Source organism: Clinocottus analis, unplaced genomic scaffold (assembly GCF_023055335.1).
Source record: "Clinocottus analis isolate CAN_PGR_092001 unplaced genomic scaffold, fCliAna1.0.p SCAF_44, whole genome shotgun sequence".
Lineage (NCBI taxonomy): Eukaryota > Metazoa > Chordata > Actinopteri > Perciformes > Cottidae > Clinocottus > Clinocottus analis.
In genome coordinates, this window is record NW_027176198.1 from 422,168 (window position 1) to 448,999 (window position 26,832).

The 26,832-nt window shown below is 49.8% G+C and overlaps 3 protein-coding genes across 3 annotated transcripts; all 3 read left to right on the forward strand.

The window, feature by feature from the left end:
- The first annotated feature begins 519 nt into the window (after positions 1 to 519).
- Positions 520 to 4,575, forward strand: asb3 (ankyrin repeat and SOCS box containing 3). Its single transcript, XM_068599296.1, has 10 exons — positions 520 to 621; positions 1,130 to 1,337; positions 1,507 to 1,677; positions 1,799 to 1,911; positions 1,989 to 2,121; positions 2,221 to 2,398; positions 2,695 to 2,910; positions 2,992 to 3,288; positions 3,951 to 4,084; positions 4,179 to 4,575. The coding sequence occupies exons 2-10, from the start codon at positions 1,136 to 1,138 to the stop codon at positions 4,412 to 4,414; spliced, it is 1,680 nt and encodes a 559-aa protein (XP_068455397.1). The 5' UTR covers positions 520 to 621; positions 1,130 to 1,135; the 3' UTR covers positions 4,415 to 4,575.
- Positions 4,576 to 5,186: 611 nt separating this feature from the next.
- On the forward strand, positions 5,187 to 22,976 carry abca5 (ATP-binding cassette, sub-family A (ABC1), member 5). Its single transcript, XM_068599198.1, has 38 exons — positions 5,187 to 5,323; positions 6,184 to 6,353; positions 7,358 to 7,544; positions 7,665 to 7,838; positions 8,380 to 8,477; positions 9,130 to 9,356; positions 10,456 to 10,597; positions 10,684 to 10,872; positions 11,336 to 11,483; positions 11,609 to 11,786; positions 11,879 to 11,937; positions 12,022 to 12,308; positions 12,764 to 12,883; positions 12,962 to 13,100; positions 13,430 to 13,520; positions 13,663 to 13,802; positions 14,046 to 14,165; positions 14,353 to 14,557; positions 14,638 to 14,804; positions 14,954 to 15,081; positions 15,175 to 15,312; positions 15,395 to 15,508; positions 15,972 to 16,142; positions 16,252 to 16,365; positions 16,444 to 16,581; positions 16,898 to 16,966; positions 17,050 to 17,126; positions 17,246 to 17,369; positions 17,707 to 17,824; positions 18,218 to 18,309; positions 18,571 to 18,746; positions 18,824 to 18,899; positions 19,319 to 19,413; positions 19,733 to 19,852; positions 19,930 to 20,082; positions 20,174 to 20,253; positions 20,323 to 20,378; positions 20,480 to 22,976. Exons 1-38 carry the CDS (start codon positions 5,311 to 5,313, stop codon positions 20,612 to 20,614), a joined length of 5,028 nt encoding a protein of 1,675 aa, XP_068455299.1. The 5' UTR covers positions 5,187 to 5,310; the 3' UTR covers positions 20,615 to 22,976.
- Positions 22,977 to 23,286: 310 nt separating this feature from the next.
- Positions 23,287 to 26,378, forward strand: chmp6b (charged multivesicular body protein 6b). Its single transcript, XM_068599288.1, has 8 exons — positions 23,287 to 23,529; positions 23,934 to 24,043; positions 24,213 to 24,300; positions 24,406 to 24,492; positions 24,570 to 24,635; positions 24,749 to 24,829; positions 25,085 to 25,157; positions 25,316 to 26,378. The coding sequence occupies exons 1-8, from the start codon at positions 23,467 to 23,469 to the stop codon at positions 25,366 to 25,368; spliced, it is 621 nt and encodes a 206-aa protein (XP_068455389.1). The 5' UTR covers positions 23,287 to 23,466; the 3' UTR covers positions 25,369 to 26,378.
- Positions 26,379 to 26,832: the final 454 nt, after the last annotated feature.

Sequence of the window (26,832 nt, forward strand, 5' to 3'; positions counted from 1 at the left end):
ACATATATAAACGTAATGTGCAGTCTCTCTCTCTCTCTCTCTCTCTCTCTCTCTCTCTCTCTCTCTCTCTCTCTCTCTCTCTCTCTCTCTCTCTCTATATATATATATATATATATCACCGCCAACCTCCGAGAGTATAATATATAACATATTGTCATGAATATTTAGATTATATATCTACTCTAATCCATCTGCATATCTATAATATATACTCACATACATTTACATGGTATAAAACCAATTTATAATACATTACTCAGTAATTGCAACAACCGATTTTTGTTAATTTTTTTTTGGTCATAGTTTTTTTTATTTTTATTTTGTCATATTTCTTTTTTTCTTCTTTTTTTTATTTCATTTTTGTTTATTTTTGGTCATAATTATTGCACATTTTTTTGTTGTGTGGGAAAAATGGGCTTTCATATGTTCCACATCTGCATTCATCTCCTGTGGGCAACAGCGCATGCGCTGTCTATAAAGACGGCGTCACGCAAGGGACATTCCTTACTGCCAATAAAACCCATACGAAAACGAATAGCTATTAGCAAAGAAGCTAAACCCACTGCGCGTTGTGGTGGTACGTCATCAACCAGCGACTCGCGTCTCCGGAGGCGCATTTAGGTAAAGTACAACAAATACTTATGCTTACTGTGTGTCATATATTTGTACACGACGTTATGTTAAAGCTGACGTAGTCGACGGTGAAGAAAATGGCGACTAGCAGACGATATGTTGTGATTTGTGACCGTCAGCGACGTGAGTAGTTAGTTGACGTAATACACTGAGAATACACGACTCCTTAGTGAAGTAGTACTAGCTGAATGTAATGTGTGTCGGTATTTAGAGGACAAGTAATTATTGTGCAGTGAAATGCTCTCTTGTGTCTTGCTAGTTGTATGTTTCTGGAGTATTATTACTGTGTGTGTTGTATTGTACTGCTACAATACACTATCTACCTCTTAAATGTAGAGGAGCAGAAGTATTAAGGAGCATGCAATGGGGAAAAAACTATCAAAAAGCAGCTTAAATGTGCACTTGAGTACTGTATTTGAGAACAAAATGTACTTATACTACTTTCCACCACTGTAAGTAATGGCCTAATGAATGTGTCTGACTCTTTCCGGAGCAGGGGGTGATGGACTTCACAGAGTGCTACAGCGACACGGTCTCCAGCGTTGCTGCCGCCGCTCGCTCCGGCTGCAGGAAGCGCGTGAGGAGGCTGATACGGAGAGGTTTCAGTGTGGACGGGCGAGACAACCGCGGCTGGAACGCCCTGCACGAGGCGGCGGCCGCCGGCAGCGAGGGCTGCGTGCTGGAGGTTGTGTCTGCTGCGGGCGGTAAGCAAGGCCATCGTCCACCCCGAAGGTCATCGACAAAATACACATAATGGATGATATGACGTTCAGAGCGCACGTCTGGTTGCAAACAACAGATGTCAATCAAAATCAGTGAATCAATCCTTTCACACATGTTTCCTTCCTCTCTTTGTGTTTCTCTCGGCAACAGGCTCCTCCCCCCGCGGCTGCGGCGCCTTGGTGAACTCTTTGACCCACGAGGGCGAGTCTGCGTGTTACCTGGCGGCGCAGCGCGGACACCTGGCCGTGGTGCGCCTGCTCCTGAGCGCACACGCCGACATCAACCAGCTCACGAATGACTCGTCCTGTCCTCTGTACGCCGGTACGACACGTTGTCTAATGAGTGTGTTCTGTACTCTGTATGCACCTGTGACCACGTGTCCACTTTTACGATTGGCTTAAAGCCTGCAGCATTTTACCGGCCGCTATCTGTTTCCCTCCAGCTGTTGACGGCGGGCACAAGGAGGTCGTGGAGCTGCTGGTGAGCGGAGGCGCGGAGGTCGACAGATCGCACACGGCGTCCTGCTGGACCTGCCTGCACCAGGCTGTTCACAAGGCACGCGCGGACCTCAAACGCTACCTCTCACCACCGCGAGGTGAAGCCTAACCGGGTTGGGTTTGTTTCTTCCTCAGGGCCACAAGGACATCGTACGCATTCTGGTGGGTGTGTGCAACCTGGAGGCTCTAGACGACCACAAGATCTCCCCTCTCTTTGTGGCGGCGCAGTACGGACAACAGGAGTGCCTGGAGATCCTCGTTGCTGCCGGTGAATGGACGTGTTTCTTCAGGCCTCTGAGTTCTCAGAGCAATCCAGTTAAAATACACTAAATGAATTGTTTTCACTTGTTTCTTTGGGGGCGTTCAGGGGCCAACGTGAGCGCCCAGGCAGCTGATCTGGCCACTCCGCTGATGATCGCCTCTCAGGAGGGCCACGGGGCCTGTGTGGACTTCCTGCTGGACCACGGGGCGGATCCCAACGTGGCCTGCAGTCTGGAATGGCCGCAGCTTCCTATTCACGCCGCCGCTGAGTTCGGCCACATCGGGTACTGACCCCATGGTGAACCGCTGAAGCTCTCATCACATGTTACACTTGTCAATGAACTTGTGAACTGTTCAACAAAAGATTTGATTGTTTCGTTTTAAAAAACATTTTGGGATAAGAAGAAGTTAGAAATGTCGGAACGAACCAACAGTCAAAAGTAAACTCATTCAGTGTGCACTCAAATAAAGTAGGAAAATCATCAAATCTGCCATTTGAGTAGCTTCAAGTTGAGAATATCTGATCACTAACGTTGACTCTCCTGTCCGTGCTGTGTCACATTGTGTGTCGTGGCTGCAGCGTCCTCAGGAGGCTGATCTCTGTTACGGACCGGGTGTGTGACCGCGGCGACGGCGCGGTGAGTCCTCTGTACCTGGCCGTCCACGGCCGTCAGAGCCGCGGCGTGGCGGCGCTCCTGAGCGAAGGCTACAGCCCCGACGCCCAGGACTGCTCGAGCGTGCTGGGCGTCCGCTCGCCGCTCTCCTTGGCTTTGTCCACGTCCGCTGACCCGTGCAGGTGAGAACTCACAGACCTCCTCTCAGGTTCCAGAGAGCGTATAAAAACTCAAATGTCCAACGGACGGCTTTGTGCTTTCAGCGAGTCGGTGAGGCTGCTGGTCGCCGCCGGAGCGAGTCTGAGCGAGGAGGACTGGGTCCACGCTTTGGCCACGGGCCGAACCGAGCTGCTGCGACTGATACTCCAGCACAGACGCGTCGCTCCACGAGAGGCTCTGACCCGTTCTGTGCCGACTCATCGTGAGGGAACCTGTTTGAAGCTGCAGGAAGTGAGGGCGCTGCTCTGCGTGGCTCTGGAACAAGTGCGCTTTGCCGCCTGCTGGCTTCCTGTTCTCCTGGAGGCGGGACTAGAACCTTCTCTGCTGCTGCAGCCGCACATGTAGGACCGGCCTCCTCTCTGTCCTCAGGGTTCCTACGCTCATGAACAATGAGCGTCTACGTCCTCGTCTACGTCCTCGTCTACGTCCTCGTCATCGTCTACGTCCTCGTCTACGTCCTCGTCATCGTCTACGTCCTCGTCCACGTCCACGCCCTCGTTCTCGTCTACTTTCTCGTCTACGTCCTCGTCTACGTTCTCGTTTCGTCCTTGTCCACGTCCTCGTCTACGCCCTCGTCCACGTCTACGCCCTCGTTCTCGTCTACGTCCTCGTCTACGTCCTCGTCCTAGTCTACGTCCTCGTCTACGTCCTCGTCTACGTCCTCGTCTACGTCCTCGTCTACGTCTACGTCCTCGTCCTCGTCTACGTCCTCGTCTACGTCCTCGTCTACGTCTACGTCCTCGTCCTCGTCTACGTCCTCGTTCCAGTCTACGTCTTCGTGGACGTGGACGAGGACGTAGACGAGAACGAGGACGTAGACGAGGACGTAGACGAGGACGTGGACGAGGTCCTTGTCTACGTCCTCGTCTTCATCTTCGTCCACGTCTTCATCCTCTTCCTTTTCATGACATTTCACAATTTTAAAGTCATGGAAATCCTCTTGTCACAATGCGTATGAACTGTTCCGTTCGATCGATATCTCTCTGTCCTCTCTGCCGTGCAGGTTTGAGCAGGCGGACGGCGAGGTGTTGAACTACCTGCTGGAGTTTGTGAACTGGTCGACTTTGTCTCCGTCTTTGAAACGTATTCTGGATCGAAGACGTGCAGAGTCGAGCTGGGAGCCGCGTCCGCATCTTGGTGCGGCGACAAGATGCACATTTAAATCTGCTTTTCCCCAAACTGTAGTGACCGCTGAGCGATGACGACTGTCCCTTCTCTCCTCGTCCTCTAGACTCCATCCCCCGTCTGTCCCACGTCTGCCGGCTGCAGGTCCGCTGCGTTCTGGGACCGGCTCGGCTGCAGAGCCCCGACGTGGTGCGGCGGCTGCCTGTTCCCGCCCCGCTGCACGGCTTCCTCCAATTCAGAGACGTCCCAGAAGCGGCCTGCGCGCACTCGCCGCCATCGTCGCCACTTTCAGATCGAATACAGCGACACCGCCGCACACACCAACACAGACATGTTTTATAGCCCTCTCACCCGTTCCCTTTAGGGTTTTAAATCATCTTTATTTCCATTTCACACCGTTTTATATCAGCTTGTTACAGCTTCTCAAGACAACTACTTTATGTGTCAGTGTAATGTATTTAAACCTATGTTTGTATGACTGCACTGGGACCAATAAAGGTGTATTATTATTATTATCCCATCACATTTGAATACTTTACACACATTTTTCTCAAGAGAAATTAGACTAATTTGTATCTTTGAGAGTTTTGGATAACAAGAATTGTAGTTATAAAAGTTCTAGATTTGATTTTAACAAAGGTTGGGTTACAAAGATACTTCATCTGCTATTTTTACTGAATGATTTCACTCATTTACAGATAATAATATAGATGTGTATACCCAGAGGGACAATATAAATTTAAATAACAATAAAAAATATCACAAAAAAATTAATAAAAATCACAAAAAATATCAGAAATGCAAAATACTCAATAAATACACAACACAACAATAAAGTGTGATTATTTAGGAAATGAAACAATAAAGAAAGTGCAAAAAATGCAAATTATATTCCCACGCTGTTTGCAATCAATGCATTTATATTTAAATTAATCAGATGTATTTATGTTTCCCCTCCAAAAAACAAGTGGGTTTGTTCAGTTTACGTATCGATCCCTTGTTTGGGATACGACAATAATCGCCATTCGGTCGAGCTGTGATTGGTGCATTCCGCTGTCACTCACACCCAGGCGAGCTCTGATTGGTCAGCGTCACGTCTGTTCTTTCTGACAGGAGGAAGTGGCGACCAAGAAGCGACGAAAGCGATAAGGGAGCTCGTTTTTAGGGTTGTTTACTTGACGTAAAGCGTCCGTAATGTTACGTCGTCGAACTCACAAATTGAGGAGAGAAATGCCTTAATGTATTTCATACGTGAGTATGTCGCATTGCTCCTTTCATCGGTTGCCTATGTCTGTTTTTCCAGTCGTCTGTGTGTCGCTTGTCGCTCGATCGCCCGATTCAGCTCAGCTAACGGAACAAAGAGGCGAAGACAAACAAACAAACTATTCGGTCGCATGCTGAAAGTCCCGTCCAGACAACACACCACGCGCTTTCTCGCAGGGTTTTGCGTTAATTCGTTAGCTAGCTGATGCTTCACTGTAACCAGCTGGACGCTATCGGGTGAGTTTACGTCAGCTGGGTGTCCTTTACGGTACGCTTTGATAAAAGGCTCCTAACCGACGCCGCGGTGGTGCAGCTGGTCTGTGGTCAGGCTGGTGTCTCTCTGAGGGCGCCCAGTACTGATGCGTATCTAACAGCAGTCGAGGTACTATTAAATATGACTTTGCATCAAAATTATTGTTTTTTTCTGCATGCAAATGAAGTAAATTCATTGCATACTGCAACATTCAACTGTAAGTGCTCCTCAGTGCTGTAAACAACATGCATTGTTTACCTTGTGTACTAATATCATAAGACTGCTGACAATACAACAACAACGCAGCAGTGAAAGTATTTAAATGTGCATCTTATAATTCTTCAGGAACAATACTGCACGTTAGTGCAGCGATCAATCCACTTATTAGTTTATTGATTAATCGTTTGCTGACAGCACACATGATGCACTGAACGACTGTTGAAACTAGTTTCAAAGCGTCTGATACGGTCAAAAATTGTGAAATTTGCAGATCGAACCCTCGGTGTTGTGTGTTTGTGAGCATTGTCGTTGTTTGTTCCTGTCAAGCTTTACTTTCCTTTCCCTTCGTAAATACATATATCTGTTGAACTTGCAGCTGAGGGCGGCATCAGGGAGACGACTTCTGGCCCGTACGTCATCCCCATGAGGCATGCAGGCAGCATGCAGCCCGCGCACAGACGAGACGCCGGAGTCTGGCACCAGACGAGGAGTCTGCTCTACAAGAACCTGCTCATCAAGTGGAGGACCAAGCAGCAGAGCCTCCAGGTGTGTGTGTGTGTGTGTATAAATATATAAAGGAGAATCTAATGCAGGTCATTCATAAATAATTGATGCCGAGTTTAATATACTTTGAACCTCGCTTCTTATCTGTCATTGCGTTACTTGTCTTCATACACACACACACACACACACACACACACACACACACACACACACACACACACCTTTTAGATTCTGTGGCTTCACCCCTCCGTTACTGGAGGGAAGAGATGTTCACTGACATGTTTGTGTTGTGCCGTTGTCTTGGATCGCACGTTATCTTTCCTCAAGGCCAGCACACCGTCACGCTGCATGTGATGTCTGAATCTGTGTGTGAGCTGCAGCTGCTGCAGAGCAACACACACACACACACACACACCTCTCTTTCATTTATAGTAAAGAAGTTGTAATTGGATGGAAGCAATGGCTTGTTATCCTCCTCTACCTCCCGTCCTCTTCTTCGTTACAACATGCATTTTTCATTTGCTCTGATGCATTTTTTATGTCGCTTTGTGTTTTAACTTTTCTTTCGAGGAAATTTCCTGAACAGCAGATTACTTCACATCGTCTGTCTGAGCTCATAACCTCATAACCTCATAATCCTGATCGATTTAATCGATTTAATTCATCTTTCAGTGGAGTGTTGTGTGGGAACTGGAGAATCGAGCCTCATGAAACCTGTAATGTGAGCAGTGTTGCCTCAATGAGGTTGTGAGTCTCTTGTGCACACGCTTTCCCAGTGGAACTATGTATGTATATATATATATATATATATATTTCTTTATCGAAAGCTCTTTATAAAAGCCAGACTTTACTCGTTGATTCATCTTCTAATATTATGTCATCGCCTGGGAAGAACCGTAGCAGGAAGTAAGTAGCAGGAAAAAGAAATGATAACCCTTTTGATGACCAGATGTTTTAGTTTTTTTGTGAAGTCACTCGTGTGTTTGGTTGGACGTGGTGGTTTTCTCTCCTCCTCCTCATCTTCATCCTCTCGTCTCTCCTGGCAGGAACTGATCCTCCCTCTGCTCCTGCTGGGCCTCCTGATCGTCATCAGCGTCCTGAATCCTCACGTTTACTACGGCGGCATCAGCACCATGGAGCTGGAGCGCGACGACCACTTCCTGAAGGGGCTGGGCTACACGCCCATCAGCAACGTCACCACCCACATCATGGAGGAGGTCGCCCAGGAGATGCGTAAGAGCCTCGCTCCATCTGCATCAAAGGGATGAGTGAGGGACTGTTCTCGGTTTGTGACCCCTTCCTCTTCCTCCTCCTCTTCCTCCTCCTCCTCCTCCTCCTCCTCTGTGCTTCCAGACATGCAGGACCGTCTGGAGAGCTTTGCCAGTGAGGAGGACCTGGAGAACGCCAGCCTGTACGAGCCCTCCAGCTACGTGGGCGTTGTGTTCATGGACAGCTCGGCCTCGTCGTACCGGCTTCGCTTCCCCTACAACCAGCTGCCGTTCCCCAGCGACGACACGGAGTCCATCGGTACGGCCTCACGGGCCCTGACCCTTTGACCTTTGACTCCTTTATTTAAACGCGGAACATTTTATTTTTTTTACACATTTTTTAGATTATTTTCAGAGCCGCTCACTTTTTTTTCTTTCTGATTTTGTAGATTTTATTTTAAAAGTATTTATATTTTTATTAAGAGGCAATCGAGAACAAGATTTAGCCAGAAAGTAAATGGCTAAATCTGAATAAATAATTAAATTAATACTTTAGTATTTATTTTTTAATATACTTTCAGTAAAAAGTACTGGAACGTAAATAAAAATATTATTTAAAAAAAACATTTTTTATTTTTATTAAGACACAATTGAGAACAAGATTTAATATACGTTCAATACAAAATTCTGAGAAATAAATAAAAAATATTATAATAATGGTCATAAAAAATATATAAATATTTTTTAAATGTGCGAAACCGGAGGAACTTTTTTTTTTCGCCAGGTAAATTCTTTTTCACGTATAAATTATAATTTTTCCGACTATGAAAACGTTAAAAACTCTGCTTGTTCTCCTCCAGCCAACTGCTTCACCAGCTCAGTGAACTGCAGAGCAGCAAACTACTGGTACTCCGGCTTCATCCGCCTCCAGTCGCTGATCGACGCAGCCGTCATCCAGGTGAGACCAGCACCTTGCTCTCCAGGTGAGACCTCACCTTGCTCTCCAGGTGAGACCAGCACCTTGCTCTCCAGGTGAGACCAGCACCTTGCTCTCCAGCGCTCCAGCGCAGGAAACGGCAACGCAGTTCTAATAAAGCGAATGCAATCTCAAGGATAATCTGAGAAGAATATTGATAAATAATTGAGGACGGACACATAAAAGAGCGTCACGTCATCGATGGTTCGATATGAACAATCACTCGATTCTTTGATTGGTAAAAGAAGATAAAATAATCCTGCAGTTGGTGGGAACATTGCAGGATTACAGCAGCAGTGCACACAACAGACAAACAGTAAATAAAACAATCAAGTAATATAAATGAACAGTAAGAGGAATACAATAGCAATATTAAATGTACAGACGGAATGAAAAAAAAGTATATGAAAGTACCAGATTAATGTAATTGAAAGTGGCCAAAAGGTGATTGTAAGTGTTTGCGGTCTCCTGTGAGCTCAGCTAGTTGTGCAGCCTGACAGCAGAAGGAAGGAAGGACTTCCTGCACCTCTCCCTCAGACACCGGGGAAACCAGAAAGAAACGTTGATAATCAATAACACAGATGATCGTCAGTTGCATCGCTCGTGAGGCTGAAGGTGCGTCTGCTGTGAACAGATGCAGACCAAGCGCTCGGTGTGGAGTGAGATGGACCTGAAGGTGGTGATGATGGGGCAGCCCGGCTCCGTGGAGGTGCAGAAGTTCCCGCACGCCCTCATCTCCATCTACCTGGTGCTGGCCTTCACGCCCTTCGTCACCTTCCTCATCGTCAACGTGGCGGCCGAGAAGGAGCATCGCCTCAAGGACACCATGACCATGATGGGGCTGTACGACACCTCCTTCTGGTGAGGACGACCCAGTTGTATAAATGCTTGTAAATACAAATACTATATTGAATTATAAATGTGTGGTGTTTGACTGTACGCTTGGGGTTGTGTGTTGTTGTGTCTAAGCTTGAGGTTGTCCGTCTAAGCTTGAGGTTGTGTGTCTAAGCTTGGGGTTGTGTTGCTGTGTCTATGCTTGAGGTTGTGTGTCTAAGCTTGGGGTTGTGTGTCGCTGTGTCTAAGCTTGAGGTTGTGTGTCGCTGTGTCTATGTTTGAGGTTGTGTGTCTAAGCTTGGGGTTGTGTGTCGCTGTGTCTAAGCTTGAGGTTGTGTGTCGCTGTGTCTATGTTTGAGGTTGTGTGTCTAAGCTTGGGGTTGTGTGTCGCTGTGTCTATGTTTGAGGTTGTGTGTCTAAGCTTGGGGTTGTGTGTCGCTGTGTCTAAGCTTGAGGTTGTGTGTCGCTGTGTCTATGTTTGAGGTTGTGTGTCTAAGCTCGGGGTTGTGTGCCCCTGTGCCTAAGCTTGAGGTTGTGTGTCGCTGTGTCTATGTTTGAGGTTGTGTGTCTAAGCTCGGGGTTGTGTGCTGCTGTGCCTAAGCTTGAGGTTGTGTGTCTAAGCTTGGGGTTGTGTGTCGCTGTGTCTATGTTTGAGGTTGTGTGTCTAAGCTTGGGGTTGTGTGTCGCTGTGTCTAAGCTTGAGGTTGTGTGTCGCTGTGTCTATGTTTGAGGTTGTGTGTCTAAGCTCGGGGTTGTGTGCCCCTGTGCCTAAGCTTGAGGTTGTGTGTCGCTGTGTCTATGTTTGAGGTTGTGTGTCTAAGCTCGGGGTTGTGTGCTGCTGTGCCTAAGCTTGAGGTTGTGTGTCGCTGTGTCTGTTTGAGGTTGTGTGTCTAAGCTCGGGGTTGTGTGCCCCTGTGCCTAAGCTCGGGGTTGTGTGCCCCTGTGCCTAAGCTTGAGGTTGTGTGCCCCTGTGCCTAAGCTTGAGGTTGTGTGTCGCTGTGTCTATGTTTGAGGTTGTGTGTCTAAGCTCGGGGTTGTGTGCCGCTGTGCCGAAGCTTGAGGTTGTGTGTCTATGCTCGGGGTTGTGTGTCATTGTGTCTAAGCTCGGGGTTGTGTGTCGTTGCAGGTTGTCGTGGGGCCTGCTGTACGCGGCGCTGGTGACCGCCATGTCCGTCCTGATGTCCGTCATCGCCACGTACACGGCTCTGTTCCCCAACAGCGACTTCTTGGTCGTCTTCTTCCTCATCTTCCTCTACGGGATCTCATCGGTGAGCAGAGGAAGCGATTCGTTGGGCCTTTGAAAGAAAAGCAATTCTGTGCTCAAACGCTTGTTTCCTCTTCTCTCGCTCCACAGATCTTCTTCTCCTTCATGCTCACTCCGTTGTTCAAGAAGCCCAAGCTGGCCAGCACGGTGGGCTCCATGCTGACGGTGGTGTTCGGCTGCCTGTCGCTGTTCACGGTGCTGATGGAGGACTTCCCTCAGCCGCTGGTGTGGCTGCTGTGCCTGCTGTCGCCCAGCGCCTTCTCCATCGGCATCGCACAGGTGAGCTGCCCTCCCCGCACCTGCTCGCGCCGACGGAGCGCCCGATTGGCCGAGACGCTTCTCCATGAGCCGGGTTCTGATGCGGTCGTGGAAAACCTGGAAAAGTCATGGAATTATTATTTTTTTCCAGGCTCTGCATTTAAATAATATATTTTCTCACTTTTTCATGTTTACACTCAGATTTCACAACATGTTTGGTCATGAAATCTAATTTAAAGTCATTGAAATGTGGTCGAAGGTCATTGAAATGTGGTTAAAGGTCATTGAAATGTGGTTAAAGGTCATTGAAATGTGGTTAAAGGTCACTGCATGAATGTAGTTATTTTAGTGTTGCATATGAACACAATTAATAACCTTAAGGAGCCACTCAATTGGTCAAATATGACACTCACACGTGTGTCGCTGTGTGTCTCTGTGTGTCATTGTGTGTCTCTGTGTGTCGTTGTGTGTCGTTGTGTGTCAGGTGGTGAACCTGGAGGCGCAGGGCGACGGCGCCGTGTTCTCCTCGCTGGCCAACGGGCCTCACCCTCTCTACGTGCCGCTGCTCATGCTGGTGGTGGACTGCGTCCTCTACCTGCTGCTGGCGCTCTACCTGGACCAGGTGCTGCCCGGTGAGTCCTCACAGGAAGCTCATGAAGAGCATATCACCTTTTGTAAAACCGTGAGTAGCACCAGGTTTCCCCCGTGGGGTTCCTGTCCTTTAGTGTTAACGGGTTCCTCGCTGTGTGTCGCGCAGGTGAGTTTGGGATGAGGCGGTCCCTGCTGTACTTCCTGAAGCCGTCCTATTGGTCCAAACGCAGGAAGCGCTACGTGGAGGTGAGCTCGTTGTACGACGCCGACCCGAAGGGGGCGCCCGCCGGCGACGAGTCCGTCGAGCCGGTTTCCCCCGAGTTCAGAGGGAAGGAGGCCATCCGGTAAGTGGCACCGTGAACGTCTGAAGGTGGAGCGCGAGGTGGAGGCTCTGAGAGCTCCTGGTGTTGACGCCTCGTCTGCTCCGTCTCTGCAGCATCAGCAACATCCACAAAGTGTACAAGGAGAAGGACAACGTGGTGGAGGCCCTGAGAGGTGAGTCAGACAGGTAGCAGCAGCCGCGCTCCTCACAGTGGACTTCAAGGGTCTGTTTTCTGACGCCGTCCTCCTCCCCTCCAGGTTTGACCTTCGACATCTACGAGGGTCAGATCACGGCGCTGCTGGGTCACAGCGGCGCCGGGAAGTCCACGCTCATGAACGTCCTGTGCGGCATCTGCCCGCCCACCGCCGGCTCCGCCTCCATCTACGGCGCCTCCGTGGCGGAGCTGGCGGACGGCTCGGACATGAAGCAGCTGGTGGGCGTCTGCCCTCAGTTCAACATCATCTTCGACGTGCTCACCGTGGAGGAGCACCTCCGGATATTCGCCGCCATCAAAGGGATCCCGCCCTCCGACGTCGACGCCGAGGTGCTGCGACCATCCGAGAGAACTCATGTTTATGTTTACAGCGTTCATGCGGTCATGGAAAAACTTCAAGGCCTGGAAAGGTCCTTGAAAAAAAAAAATCAAGACGACCATGTCTGCTTCTTCTAAGGTTATTATGGTCATGGAAAAGTCGTGGAATTTCCAGGCCTGGAAAATCCTTGAAAAAACAAACCAACCCAAAAGTGTAGTAAAAGTTGTGTAAATGTGTTAAATTCATGTATTCACATTTCACACAATGTTTGCTCATGGAAATCGGGTTCAAAGGCCTTGAAATTTGGTTAAAAGTCTTGGAAATGTGGTTTAAAGTCCTGTAAATCCTTTGGTGCGTATGAACCCTGTAATCTAGTGGTTTCAAATGTTTTGTAGGAACATATTGAGCGTCTCGGTGTTGGCATCATGACCTCAGCGTGAGTGACCGGTGCCGTCTGCTTCAACAGGTCAGCAAGGTGCTGAAGGACCTGGACCTGGAGAAGATCAAGATGGCTCAGGCCAAGAACCTGAGCGGCGGCCAGAAGAGGAAGCTCTCCGTGGGGATCGCCATCCTGGGGGATCCCAAGGTGCCCGCTCGCCGCTTTGACCGGTTTCACCTGTGAGTAACCGCCCGCCCCCCTCTGACCTCTGACCTCTGGGTCCAGATCCTGCTGCTGGACGAGCCCACCGCCGGCATGGACCCCTGCTCCCGCCACCAGGTGTGGTCGCTGCTGAGGAGCCGCAGGGCCGGCCGGGTCACCGTGCTCAGCACGCACTACATGGACGAGGCCGACATCCTGGCCGGTAGGAGCTTCCTGTCTTCTGCCCAGTCAGAAGTCCAGCTTCGGCTTGGAGAATTGTTTTGAGCTGTCGCTTCATTACGTATTGAAAGATTCATCAAAGTCTTCAACGTGTTTTTCTGTTCCTTCATGAGCAACTTCAAGGTTTTACTCCTCGTTTGTAGTAAAGTCTACGTTATTCTTTTCTATAACGAATAGAGTAGTTGCTGCCGCTAAACCCTGATGCTTCTTCTTCTTCTTCTTCTTCTTCTTCTTCTTCTTCTTCTTCTGCTTCTTCTTCTTCTTCTTCTGCTTCTGCTTCTTCTTCTTCTGCTTCTTCTTCTTCTTCTCCAGATCGTAAAGCTGTGATCTCTCAAGGTCAGCTGAAGTGTGTCGGCTCCTCGATGTACCTCAAGGTGAAGTGTGGCGTCGGGTATCATCTCAGGTGAGAAGACCTTGTGATGTAGTTTATTCTTATTTAACTTTCAGGTGTTGTATAAGTCCCAGAGCAGTGACCCGCCGCTGATATCTCAACACAAACTAAATGAACTTTTTAATTCAATACATTTTCTCTCTCTCCCTCGCAGGATGTCCATCGACGAGCGATGTGAAGCGGAGAAGATCTCGTCGCTGGTCGAGCAGCACGTTCCCAAGGCCAAGCTGACCCGGCAGCATGAGACCGAGCTCACCTTCACGCTGCCCTTTGAGAGCATGGACACGTTTTCAGGTGAAGTCCTGGTCCATGGTTCCATCAGGCAGGAGATGAGCGACGTGCTGGACACCTGCACAAACACAAGGATGTCATTATTTGTTGTTTGTGGGAGTCTAACAAAGCAATAAACATCATTCGTGTCTCCTATTTGTACCTGTAAAGTCACAAAACAAGTTGTTTTTCTTCTTCTGTGGTGTTTCTCTACAGTTCCTCTGACTCATAAACGCTGACTTTTCAAACGGGTTTTTCTCCGCTCAGGTTTGTTCGCGCAGCTCGACCTCCGACCCGCTCTGGGAATCACCAACTACGGGGTTTCCATGACGACGCTGGAGGATGTTTTCCTCCGCTTGGAGGCGAAGGCCGAAGTGGACCAAGCCGGTGAGCGCTGCACGCCATTCAAAATGCCTCAGACGAGCGTTTCCATGTCAATAGTTCACGCTTTAATCCTGGAAATGTGTCATATTTCATTGGTACATTTTTTAAAACTTTTCCTGCTCTTGTGCACATCTATCTCACTCGTTGGAACTTCTGCATCAAAACGCGGTTCTTCTCGTCCGGCCTGCAGACTACAGCGTGTTCAACCGCGAGCCGGCGGAGGACGAGTGCGACGGCGTCTCCGTGGACGACACGGACCAGCGGCTGCTGGCGTTCTCGGACGGCAAGCCGTCGGCCTCCGTGTCGGGTCGCGCCCTGTGGCGCCAGCAGTTCGGCGCCGTGGCCTGGCTGCACATGCTCAACATGCGGCGCGAGAGGAAGGCCTTCGTCTTCACGTGAGCGGCCGCGGCGTACCACGTGTGTGAGAGCCGTTTCCTTCTTTCCTTTCCTCACCGCCTCCCTCCTCCTCCTGCAGCCTGGCCTTGTTCCTGGTGTTCGTCGTCGCCGTGCTCGTCCTCTCGGTGTTCACGGGGAACATCCAGATCCACTCCCCGGACCGCCAGTTCCTGCCCGTCTACCTGCTGAAGAAGGACCAGGTGCAGCGGCGGTACGCCACCAGCCTCCTGGTGCAGAACTCCTCAGGTGAGCCTCCGCCTCTCGAGCCAGTCGTCGGGTCTTTCTTTCTGCGAGAAAGCGCTTCCTGCCGACTTCCAACCGAGCTCATTTCCCTGGACTGTTCTGCTGTGTTTCCTGCTCGTGGGTTCATCGTGCCCTCGTCCTCGTGCCGACAGGTTCTGATATTTCCGACTTCATCCACAACCTGCAGTCTCAGGACATCAGAGTGGAGGTGATGAAGCACGGCGACTACATGGCCGTGGCGCCGCACAGCGCCGCCATCAACGTGACGGGATCCAGCAAGGTCGGCTCGCCGCCGCCGCACGTTGAAGTTTGATCCGTTTGGCCTCCGGGTGACTTGACAGCTCAACGCTCTGTTCCCTCCGTCCCTCAACAGGGTTTCAAATACAGCGTTGCGTTCAACAGCACCACCGTCCACTCGCTGCCGATGGCCGTCAACATCCTGAGCAACGCTCTCCTGAGGGGCCTGAACGGGACCGGACGGATCCGGACCTGGACCAAGCCGTTTGACTACGTGAGTGTTCGCCGACGCGGACCTCGTCCATCCAGTCGTTTTAAAGATGTTTGACGTTTCCCGCTCTGACGTTCGCCCTCAGCAAATCCCGGACGCCACGTCCTACGCTCTGGTGTCCATCGAGGCCATCATACTGGGGATGCTGGCGGCGGGAATGCCGGCGTACTTCGCGATGGACCACACCCGAGACCGAGAGGTGATCGCTTCCCTTCACGACCGTCAGCCGTGCAGCGAGGCGTCTGCACACATTGACATTTCTTAAAGGGACAGTTCACCCCGAAATAGTTTTTTCTCTTCATCAATTCAGTGAAAACACTCCAGATTGATACCTTGCTAAAGATAAGAGGAGAAATGTGCATTTTTTTTTATGATTTGTTTGCACTTAAAAGAGAGTCAGGAGTGATATTACTGTGACGAGATATATTGTGCACTTCTGGAGCCCTCCTCCACCGATGTGCTTCCTTAAAGAATGTTCTTGTGGCACTTTGCATTTGACTGGACAGTTTGAGACGTAGAGCGCAGCAGGAAGCATGAAAGGTCTGGAGGTTGAGGCTGACCGGGTTCGTGGTTTGAGTGACAGCTGACCCTTCAGGGTGTCGGAGCGTCCTCCCTCCTCTAGATCGCCTCCGATTCCCTCTCTTCTTCTTCTCCTTCTTCAGATCAAGTGTCGCTCGACTCTTCGTATCTCGGGTCTGGCGCCGTCGGCCTACTGGTGCGGCCAGGCGGCCGTGGACGTCCCCTTCTACTACCTCATCCTCTCCAGCATGACCGTCATCCTCTTCTCCTTCCACACCGGGAACCTGCTCACCTCCAGCAACCTCACCGCCGTGGTCCGTGCCGCCGCCGGCTCCAGACGTTATCAAGTCAGAGAAACCTCGCCGTTGAGCCACCTTTCATGCCTCCTGCCTCCTCTCTCCTGCCTCCTCTCTCCTCTCCTAGGTCCTGTGCACCGTCGCCTTCGGTCCGGCCATGATCCTCTTCACGTACGTGTCTTCCTTCGGCTTCGCCCGAGTCCAGAGCAACAAGGATTTCTTCTCCGTCATCTCCATGATGGTGAGCGTCGTCTGCCTGCCGCGAAGACATTTCACATGCGGCGTGACTCACTGAACGGCGTGTTTGACGGCTCCTCAGGTGTGTGTGGTGTCGGCCTCGCTGGTTCAGCTGTCGTTTGTGAACGGCAACCCCGAACTGACCCGAAATCTGCACAACATCTTGTGTTTCCTCAACCCTCTGTACCCTCTGATGGGCTGCCTCAACTGCATCACCAAGGTCGGAGCTCCAGCGGTCTCTTCGTTCAGCATGAAACACATAAACATGTACATTCGGAGAGGTTGGATGTGTTTAAGTGGCGTTGCAGGAGGTGCTCATGCGTAGACGTGTTATCTCCAGTAGAAACCCACATGAGTTCCAGCCCAGGAGCATCGACTGCTGCAGGAATTCATCTCTTGAGGTGTTTAAATACGTCCGCAGCCGAGCTTTGCTTTTCTCCCGCGCTGGTTCTCCCGTCTGGTTTCTCCTGAATCGGTGGCGTTGTGAGCGTCTCTTCTCTTCAGCGTCCTCCCTGATGTGTTTCCTCCGTCTACAGGCGACCTTCCTGCACTCTCTGTTTGAGGAGAACTTCTTGTGGAAGAACCTCATCGTTTCAGTCATAGCTGTACGTACAGACGCATTTCTTTTTGCACAAACGTTTCTCTGCGTTGAATGTTCGGCCGTAATGTTCGTTCCTGTGTTGTTCAGCCGTACCTGCAGTGCATCCTGCTGCTGCTGCTGCTCCGCTGGCTGGAGATCCGTTACGGAGGAAGGACCGTCGGCAGGTAGAGGTCATCCTCCAGGTCGCAGCTGGAGAGCACTCGCTCTCCTGTGAGTCTGCATTGAGGCTCAGCGTTGGTTCACGTGGACGTCGTGATGACAGAAGATCCTTTGTCTTCTCCAGCATGTCGTGCATGTCGAAGCCCAAAGCGGAGAAGCACCTGGAAGACGGGCTGAGCGAGGACGAGGACGTCCAGATGGAGAAGGCCCGAGTGAAGGAGGCGCTCAGCTGCCAGTCCTGTGAGGAGGTGAAGGTCTCCTCTGGTCGGTGTGATCGAGACCGGTCGGGAAACGTTTGTTTCTACGTCACAAAATGCCCAAGATGTCAAAAATCAAGTTCATTAATTTAGTCACATTATCACTTTAATAATTAAAAAAATTGTATGTCTTTCTTTATTGTACCATTTGTGCCACATCTCTTCAAAGGTATTTAAAAAAAATCAAAAATGATTATTTTTGTAGAGTGAATAAGGAGCTGTTTATTGAAAAGCTCCTTCTTTTACTGTACAAAAATAAAATGTGTCCATGGTTTATTGTTTTGGTTATCGTCCATCACATGTGAGCGTTTCCTCTCCTGGCGTGCAGAAGCCGGCGGTGGTGGTGAGTAACCTGAGGAAGCAGTACAGCGGCCGCAGAGAAGGTTTCTCTCTCAACAAGACCAGGAAAGTGGCCGCCAAGAACGTCTCCTTCTGCGTCCGCAAAGGTTCCTCCTCTAGCTCCTCTCGCTCCTCTCGCTCCTCTAGCTCCTCTCGCTCCTCTCGCTCCTCTCGCTCCTCTCGCTCCTATAGCTCCTCTCGCTCCTCTAGCTCCTCTAGCTCCTCTCGCTCCTCTCGCTCCTCTCGCTCCTCTAGCTCCTATCGCTCCTCTCGCTCCTCTAGCTCCTCTCGCTCCTCTCGCTCCTCTCGCTCCTCTAGCTCCTCTCGCTCCTCTAGCTCCTCTCGCTCCTATCGCTCCTCTCGCTCCTCTCGCTCCTCTAGCTCCTCTCGCTCCTCTCGCTCCTCTAGCTCCGGCTTCAGGGATTTACTTTCCATCCACGGTCTTCGTTTCAGGAAAACAATAAAACAATAAAACTTGTTGTCATGTTTCTGACTTCCAGGTGAAGTTCTTGGCCTGTTGGGCCCCAACGGAGCCGGAAAGAGCTCCATCATGCACATGCTGGCAGGAGACACGGAGCCAACGGCCGGACAGGTGAGCATACTGATGATGATGAAGCAGATTATACACATCAGACATGCTTAACCTTCACATGCATACTTGACCTTCACATGCATACTTGACCTTCACATGTATGCTTGACCTTCACATGTATGTTTGACCTTCACATGTATGCTTGACCTTCACATGCATGCTTGACCTTCACATGCATACTTGACCTTCACATGTATGCTTGACCTTCACATGTATGCTTGACCTTCACATGTATGCTTGACCTCTGCTCCGCTCCTCCAGATCCTGATGGGGGACTACGGCACAGACTTCCTCCCGGTGGACGCCCCCCTGCAGCAGGTGGGCTACTGTCCCCAGGTGAACCCGCTGTGGCCCCGCATCACCCTGCAGGAGCACCTGGAGATCCACGCCGCCATCAAGGGCCTGAGGGGCGAGGACGTGCCGGGCATCGTCAAGCGGTAAGCCGGGTTCGCACCGCCGGGTTCCTGAGTGTTTCTGCAGCTCTGAGGTTCTCCTGTGTGTTGCTCGCTGACAGAGTGGTGAACGCTCTGGAGCTGAAGAAGCACCTGCACAAGCAGGCCAAGACGCTGTCGGCCGGACTGAAGAGGAAGGTGAGGAGCTATAGGAGTGAGAGGAGCGAGAGGAGTGAGAGGAGTGAGAGGAGCGAGAGGAGCGAGAGGAGCGAGAGGAGCGAGAGGAGTGTGAGGAGTCAGAGGAGTGAGAGGAGTCAGAGGAGTCAGAGGAGTGAGAGGAGTGAGAGGAGTGAGAGGAGTGAGAGGAGCGAGAGGAGCGAGAGGAGCGAGAGGAGCGAGAGGAGCGAGAGGAGCGAGAGGAGCGAGAGGAGCGCGAGGAGCGCGAGGAGCGCGAGGAGCGAGAGGAGCGAGAGGAGCGAGAGGAGCGAGAGGAGTGCGAGGAGTGCGAGGAGCGAGAGGAGCGAGAGGAGCGAGAGGAGCGAGAGGAGTGAGGCACTCTGAGCTGTTGTGCGTGTGTGTGTGTGTGTGTGTGTGTGTGTGTGTGTGTGTGTTCACAGCTGTGTTTCGCCTTGAGCATGATCGGGAATCCTCAGATCGTCTTGCTGGACGAGCCGTCTTCAGGGATGGACCCCAAGTCCAAACAGCGCATGTGGTAGGACTACATTTATTTTATTTATTTATTTAAAAAACACATTTTTATTTAAATTTAATTGTTAAAAAACATTTTAAATTGAAATATTTTTTTGTATTTCTTCATTTTTACCCCCCCCAAAGAAATACATCACATTTTTTTTTAAATTATTTAAAAAAAACATTTTAAAATCATATATATACATTTTTTTAAATGTATGATTATTATTATTTTGTTTTCTTTTTAATTCTATTATTATTTTTAATGATGTGAAACAAATTCATTGAATATGTCATCGCTCTGTATCCCCTGAGGTTTCTCCTCCCTCGTGTCTTTGCAGGAGAGCGATTCGCGCCGCTTTCAAGAACCGGCAGCGCGGCGCCGTCCTCACCACGCACTACATGGAGGAGGCCGAGGCCGTGTGCGACCGCGTGGCCATCATGGTGTCCGGCCGGCTGAGGTATCGAACCCGCGGCCGCGTGCTTTAAAGTCCCGGTGGTCAGAGTGGGCGTGAACCCTGTCCCCTCTCCCCGCCAGGTGCATCGGCTCCATCCAGCACCTGAAGGGGAAGTACGGCCGCGGCTACAGCCTGGAGGTGAAGCTGCGGGAGGAGCTGACGGGCCTCCAGCAGGTGGCGCTGCTGCACAAAGAGATCCTGAGAATCTTCCCGCACGCCGCCCGGCAAGAGAGGTGAGAGCGGAGCGTGCCCTTCAAAATAAAAGCTCTGCAGCTTTGTGCAACAACAGACTTTAATTCTACCGGCTGATGCTTTTCTCTGCAGCTTTGCAACTCTGATGGTTTACAAGATCCCCATGGAGGACGTGAAGTCACTGGCCGAGTCCTTCTGTCAGTTAGAGAGGGGTGAGACACACACACACACACACACACACACACACCCTGAGGGTCGTCTTGATCTCCGTTTCTTTTCAGCAAAGCAAAACTTCAACTTTGAGGAGTACAACTTCTCCCAGTCGACCTTGGAGCAGGTGTGTGGACCAGGAGCTCAATTTGAAATGTTCCTTCACAGTCAGACGTCTTTAAACTTCAGCTTTTTGTTCCCGCGCTCTTCCTCCTCCTCTTCCTCCAGGTGTTCATGGAGTTCGCCAAGGAGCAGGAGAGCGAGGAGGAGGAGCTCGGCTCCCTCAGCACGACCTTCCAGTGGCAGCGTCTGCGGCAGGACGTCCCCGCCAACCACGCCGAGAGCGTCGTGCACCAGCTTTAAGCCCCGCCCCCTCCTCCACGAGACGGGGACCCCGGAATCCGACCAATCGCACGACCTGCCGGGCCTCGAGGCACCCAGAGGGGAGCTCACGCCAGCGCTCTCCACGCTAGCTCCACGCTAGCTCCATGCTAGCTCCATGCTAGCCCGACGCCCTCCACCCTTTTAAATAGACCTGTGTGGGGGCTCGCATACACTGTGTGTGTGTGTGTGTGTGTGTGTGTGTGTGTGTGTGTGTGTGTGTGTGTGTGTGTGTGTGTGTGTGTGTGTGCGTGCGCTTAGGGCTCGTGGTTTTAACCCCTCGTCTACTGGTGCTCCGTGTTTTTCTGAATCGCACTGAAGGGACGGGACGCGACCCTTTCTCTTTGTACTGGTGGTGTTCTTGTTTTTAATATTCACAGGAAGAAGAAGAAAATAAACAACATAAATAATAATATATAATATTTACGCTCTGTAATCCTTTCCGTCCGTTCTCCTCGTGGGACTGAGGTCCGTCGTGTTCGTGAAAACTCTTTTTACAGGACTTGGGATCCGTCCGCGATCGAACCAAAGCAGCTGGTCTCTGACCCGCTCAGGCCACGCCTCCTCACGCGGAGCAGAGACGCGCCTTTTTGACTCTTGTCTGGGCGTCGGTAGCATGTGCATAAAGTCTTTTTTTTCTTTTTTAGATCTTTACAATGAACAAGAGTCGCTCCTCCTCTTCCTCTCGACACCAGCATGCACGTCGTGACGTCCGACCCGGCGTTCACGTCCTTCAGGACCGAGTGTTTCCGTTTCTGCATGCAGGTGGACTACGTTAGCTACGTTAGCTACGTGAGCTAAATGAGCTACGTTAGCTACGTTAGCTTGGACCTAGAGCACACTTGTCTTTGGGATCGTTGTGTCGGGGATTCGCTCTCCCGGCACATGTAGCACACGCCCTTGTACCGTTAGCCGGAGGCCGAGGACCTCGAAGCGCCTGGAGGAGGAAACTCTAGGTTTTTGTGGTCTTGAATGGTCCTTGAATTAGCCTTGGATGGGCGTTGAAGGTACCTTGAAGGAGCCTTGGATGGGCCTTGAATAAGCCATGAAGGAGCCTTGGAGGGGTCTTGAAGGTGGCTTGAAGGAACCTTGAATGGATCTTGAGGGGGGCCTTGAGGGTCCTTGAATTCACCTTGAATGAACCTTGAAGGGGCCTTGAAGGAGCCATGAAGTAGCCTTGTATGGGCCTTGAATTGGGCCTTGAAGGGTCCTTGAAGGTCCTTGAAGTGTTCTCTCAGACCGGTGTGATGAAGATCTTTTGAAGTCAGACTTTGAATGTACGTTTGGGGCTCCGGCGAGCGGAGGGCTTTGTAACTCTGTTTCACTTTGGTGCCATTTTTAATCACGCAGATGTGTTTTCTTAATTCTATCTAGCCTGTTCATTGTGTGTTGTGTTGTGTTGTGTGTGTGTGTGTGTGTGTGTGTAATGTGTGGAGCTGCGGCTACTTCTGCATAATCTCGTATTTGTGCATCGGCAAACCGATAAATTGTAAAAAAAAAAAACTTCACGACATCCAGGTGAGAGTTTGAGATGGTTTTGTTTTGTTGACTTGAGATCCGTGTGAGTTCAGTTGTGTTAATTGACATGAACGCACCTGAAGGGTGACGTCTGTCTCTCTTCAGACCTCCGACCGACACTTTAACCGTCACGGCTGCTGGAGTCCAGGGAGGTAACGCGCTGCAGCTAAGCTAAGCTAACGAGTTTGTTGCAGGGTGATTGATCTGGATTTATTTACACAGAAAAGCATCTCCATGTTTTTTAAAGTTGTTTCCTTGTCATGGAGCAGAAGGTTTGTTTTAAAGACGCCTGAATAAGTGATGGTGGGTTTTATTTGCTGCTTTTACAAGAGTAACGGCACTAAGTCTCTGTTTCTTCTTTGAGCCTGAAGACGATTTGACTTCTCAAACATCAGAGCACAACACAAACACTAAAGAAACAAGTACGCTAAACTGGAGAAGTTCAGGCAAATAATTACCTTTTTTTGTATGTGAAAACTTTATTTAAATGCCGTCCTTGTTTCAAATATTTTTCTTTGCACACATGTAGCCTTGTTCCTGTTTTAACAGGACAAAATAAAACGCTGGGTCTGCATTAAGTTTAACGAGCATTTAAGACTGATGAGAAGCGTGTTTCTTTGTTTCCTGGTGGTGGTAACATTTGCACTATTTCTGGGAAATTTTATATCTTTTGTTTGTATTATGCAATCTTTGTAAGATGGTCTGTGCACTGATTTTATTTTTTAAAGACTGTGGTTTAGCCGTGTGCTTGTTCCTGCTGTATCACCCCACTAATGAACTCTGTGGCCTCTACAAGACCTTTTCATCAATAAATGTTAATCTAAAATATTGTTTGTCTTTTTTTACATTTTTTTTAATGTTAGCTATGTAGCTAAATATATCAATACACCTCAAAAAGCACAAATATGTTTGTTTCTTAAAAGACAACCAATGACCTTTTTATTTGACCGTTTCGTCAACGATCGCTTCAGTTAACTATTTATTTTGATGGTCTAAACCGGAAGTGTGCTGTTTTGTTGCATTGACGCTACTTTGACTAATACCGTCGTTCTCCTCCGCGGCCACTGGACGGCGCCAAACACTCGTGATTCTAAACACGTTTTTGTCTTTTTTTGTCCCTTGCCGGACACCGTTCTTCCTGATGTGGGTGTGGACGCCAGAACAGATGACTACACAAATAATGGAGGAGAAGCTAAAGTAGTCTTCCTCCTACAAGTTGTAAACAAAAGAACTATAATAACACAAATAGTTATCATTCGGGTCGGTTTCACGGCTCAGTTCCGGGTTGCGAGTCGTAGCTGGAATGCTGCGTCAGAATGGGAAATCTTTTTGGGAAAAAGAAACAGAGCCGAGTGACAGAACAAGACAGAGCGGTGCTGGTGAGTGTCCGCGCGAGCTAACGCCGGCTAACGGCTAGCTGTACGTTCTGTACGGAGCGAGTTACGCCAAACTGCTTTAATAAAATGTGTTATTTTAACAGCATCAGGCTTAAGTGTTTGGTCGCACCCGGTTTACGAAGCACAACTTTCTATACGTTAACACTCTACGTTCCTCTTCAGTTCGGCGAGAATATTACACAATTTATCTTCTGGGATTTGTGGATTCAATCTCTTGATTCTCCCTTTAAATCGCTGGATGGAGCGGCATCGTTTTTAATAAGTTGAGAACTACTTTTACCAAAGTGGTGCTCAGATGCTTTAGTGCCGAATTCATCCAACGAGCTTTTACCATGAGTCTGGCTTCACTGTTTAACTTTAACTCTTGTGACTCTGTGTTGTTGCAGCAACTGAAACAGCAGCGAGATAAGCTGAGGCAGTACCAGAAGAGGATCAGCCTGCAGCTGGACAAGGAGAGACTCCTGGCCAAGCAGCTGCTCAAAAATGGCAAAAAAGAGTGAGTATATATAAAATATTAACATTACAGTTTTGTGGAAGATATTTATTAGTAATAGGGACACAATGGGTAACACTGACGCCTCAGATATGTAATTATATGTAACTTATTAAATGAGTTTATAGCTCCTCTGGTCCAGACTGACGCCATCTTTCTTTTGCTTTGACAGCAAAGCGCTGCTGCTGTTGAAGAAGAAGCGTTACCAGGATCAACTGCTGGACAAGACGGAGAACCAGATCGGGAACCTGGAGCGCATGGTGAGGAACACTCACTCACTCACTCACTCACTCACTCACTCACTCACTCACTCACTCTCTAAACCGTTGTAAAGCAGGAAGCTAACAGCGTCGTGTGTCTTACAGGTTCAGGACTTGGAGTTCGCGCAGATCGAATCGAAGGTCATCCAGGGGTTGAAGGTCGGGAACGAATGTCTGAAGAAGATGCACGAGGTAGGAGAGGGGCGTGTCTTCAGGTAAAGGGGCGTGACCTGGTCTCTGCATATTAACGCACTCTGTTCGTGTTGCAGGTGATGTCCGTGGAGGAGGTGGAGCGCATCCTGGACGAAACCCAGGACGCCGTCGAGTATCAGAAGGTTCTGACCTCTGACCCCCATGAACAGATGTTGTTTACCTCAAACAGATGCTTGTTGTTTATCTCTGATGAACAGATGTTTGTTGTTTACCAAGCGACTTGTTGTCTTCGCAGCAAATCGACGACATGCTGGCCGGCTCGCTGTCTCAAGAGGACGAGGACGCCGTGCTCGCTGAGCTGGAGGCCATAACACAGGTGAGCCTCAGGAGAAGGGTTAAAGGACGGAGAAGGGTTAAAGGAAGGACAAGGGTTAAAGGACGGAGAAGGGTTAAAGGACGGAGAAGGGTTAAAGGACGGAGAAGGGTTAAAGGACGGAGAAGGGTTAAAGGACGGAGAAGGGTTAAAGGACGGAGAAGGGTTAAAGGACGGAGAAGGGTTTAAGGAAGGACAAGGGTTAAAGGAAGGAGACGGTTAAAGGACGCGTTGTCACCCCTCTGCTTGTCTTCTCAGGGAGACGTGGAGCTTCCAGAGGTTCCTGAAGACGAGCTTCCGGACGTTCCAGAGGCGACGGAGAAGAAACCAGGTCTGTCACACACACGAGGAAATCTAAATTTTTAGTATATTATAATAATAATAATAATAATTCAAACGTATATTGTGCTTTTCGAGATACTCAAAGACGCTTAAATCTTTTGCCCGTGAGGTTTCCTGGTCTAAACTCAGATTGTGTTTCTGTCTCAGAGAGAGATCGCTCCGGGAAGAAGAAGCCCGAGCGGGAGATGCTCGCCGCATAAAGAACCGTCGGCCGCCATGACCGGTCTCCTCCTTCACCTGCAGCCTCTCAGTGTGCTGGAGGACTCTCTCTCTCTCTCCCTCTCCGAGGCCGAGGCTCAGCCTCCACATGAAGGACTTACCCTGAGCTCTCAGGTACCTGTGAGCTCAGCTGCCTGAGCTCAGGTGACTGTTCTACTAAGTGTTCACTAAATCACTCCACAGCCGCTTGACGTACGTACGCGTCACTCGAGTGGTTTCACCTGGTGGCGTTCTGGTTTTACTCATTCAGGCCTTCAGCGCTCGTCCTCCATTCAGCCCGCTGCAGGTGAGCTGCAGGATCCTCACACCTGGACAGTTTTCTTTTTTATTATCGGGACTACTTTCCACCAAAGAACCTCTCGGAGGAAAACAGATGAGATGTTAAAATCCAACTGAAATGAACCGTTCTCTCTCGCACTTCATCACACATCTCTGTGCATCACATGACCTGTTGAACAAAGATTTATATCCTACAGCATCCTGTCGTCTAGTTTAAGAACTCTTCCCTTCGTAAAATAACCCTTTCCTTGCTTTTTAATAATAAAGAGAACTTGAGTAACCTTTTTAAAGAAAAACAAAACGCTGACATGGTTTTAAACTGAATAAAATGACATCAGCTGGATCCTTAAAGCCGGAGCAATGTCTTCTGGACTCACTGCTCCCTCACTGTATGACAGCGTTGCAAAGCATTGTGGGTCAGAATGTGCCGGAAAACCATAATGTGTATTAATTGAAGCATGTAAAGGTGATCTAGTAGATGTGAACCTTGAAATGAGCTGGACTCCAGCAGGAGGCCGAGCGATGCGTCGTAGTGCGCTGGCCCTTTAAATCATAAAGAACATGTGACCTGGTCCTGTGGAGAGGTTCTGGCTCTTGAACCACCAGCTGGTACCAGATCATCTCACAGGAAGAAGAGCAACACCGTCCAGCTGCAGACGGCTCTCCATCTCTCTCCATCTTTTTACAATAAAGTGTTTCTTCCTCATCGTCATCCTCTTGTTTCCTGTAGCTCTTTGTTCATGTGGTTCCTCAGTCAAACACCAGGTGGAGACACACACGTGGTTTAGGAACCTTATAATCACGTCTAGTCCATCTTTAAATGCTTCTTTGTTTACAGGTAACCGTGTAGTCAGAAGGTGAAACTGTTCATCATTATTTGTTTGGTCTTTAAAGCTCTTTCCTCGCGCTAAAACGTCCTAAACGTGTCCTCGAGCCTCGCGCTGTTTCCATGACGCAGAGCCTCGAGTGCTCCTTTGTCCGGGTCCCTGAACCCCTCGCGGCCGCGGGGCGGCTTCTGAATGTACCGGCGGCGCCGCGTGGGAGGGGGCGGGGCCGCGTGGGAGGGGGCGGCGGCGCGTGAGTCACAGGAGAGGATCCGAGGCGCCGATTGGCCGAGAGGACGATGTGAGGGGGCGGGGCCAAGCGCTGCTGAATGGAAGCTGCAG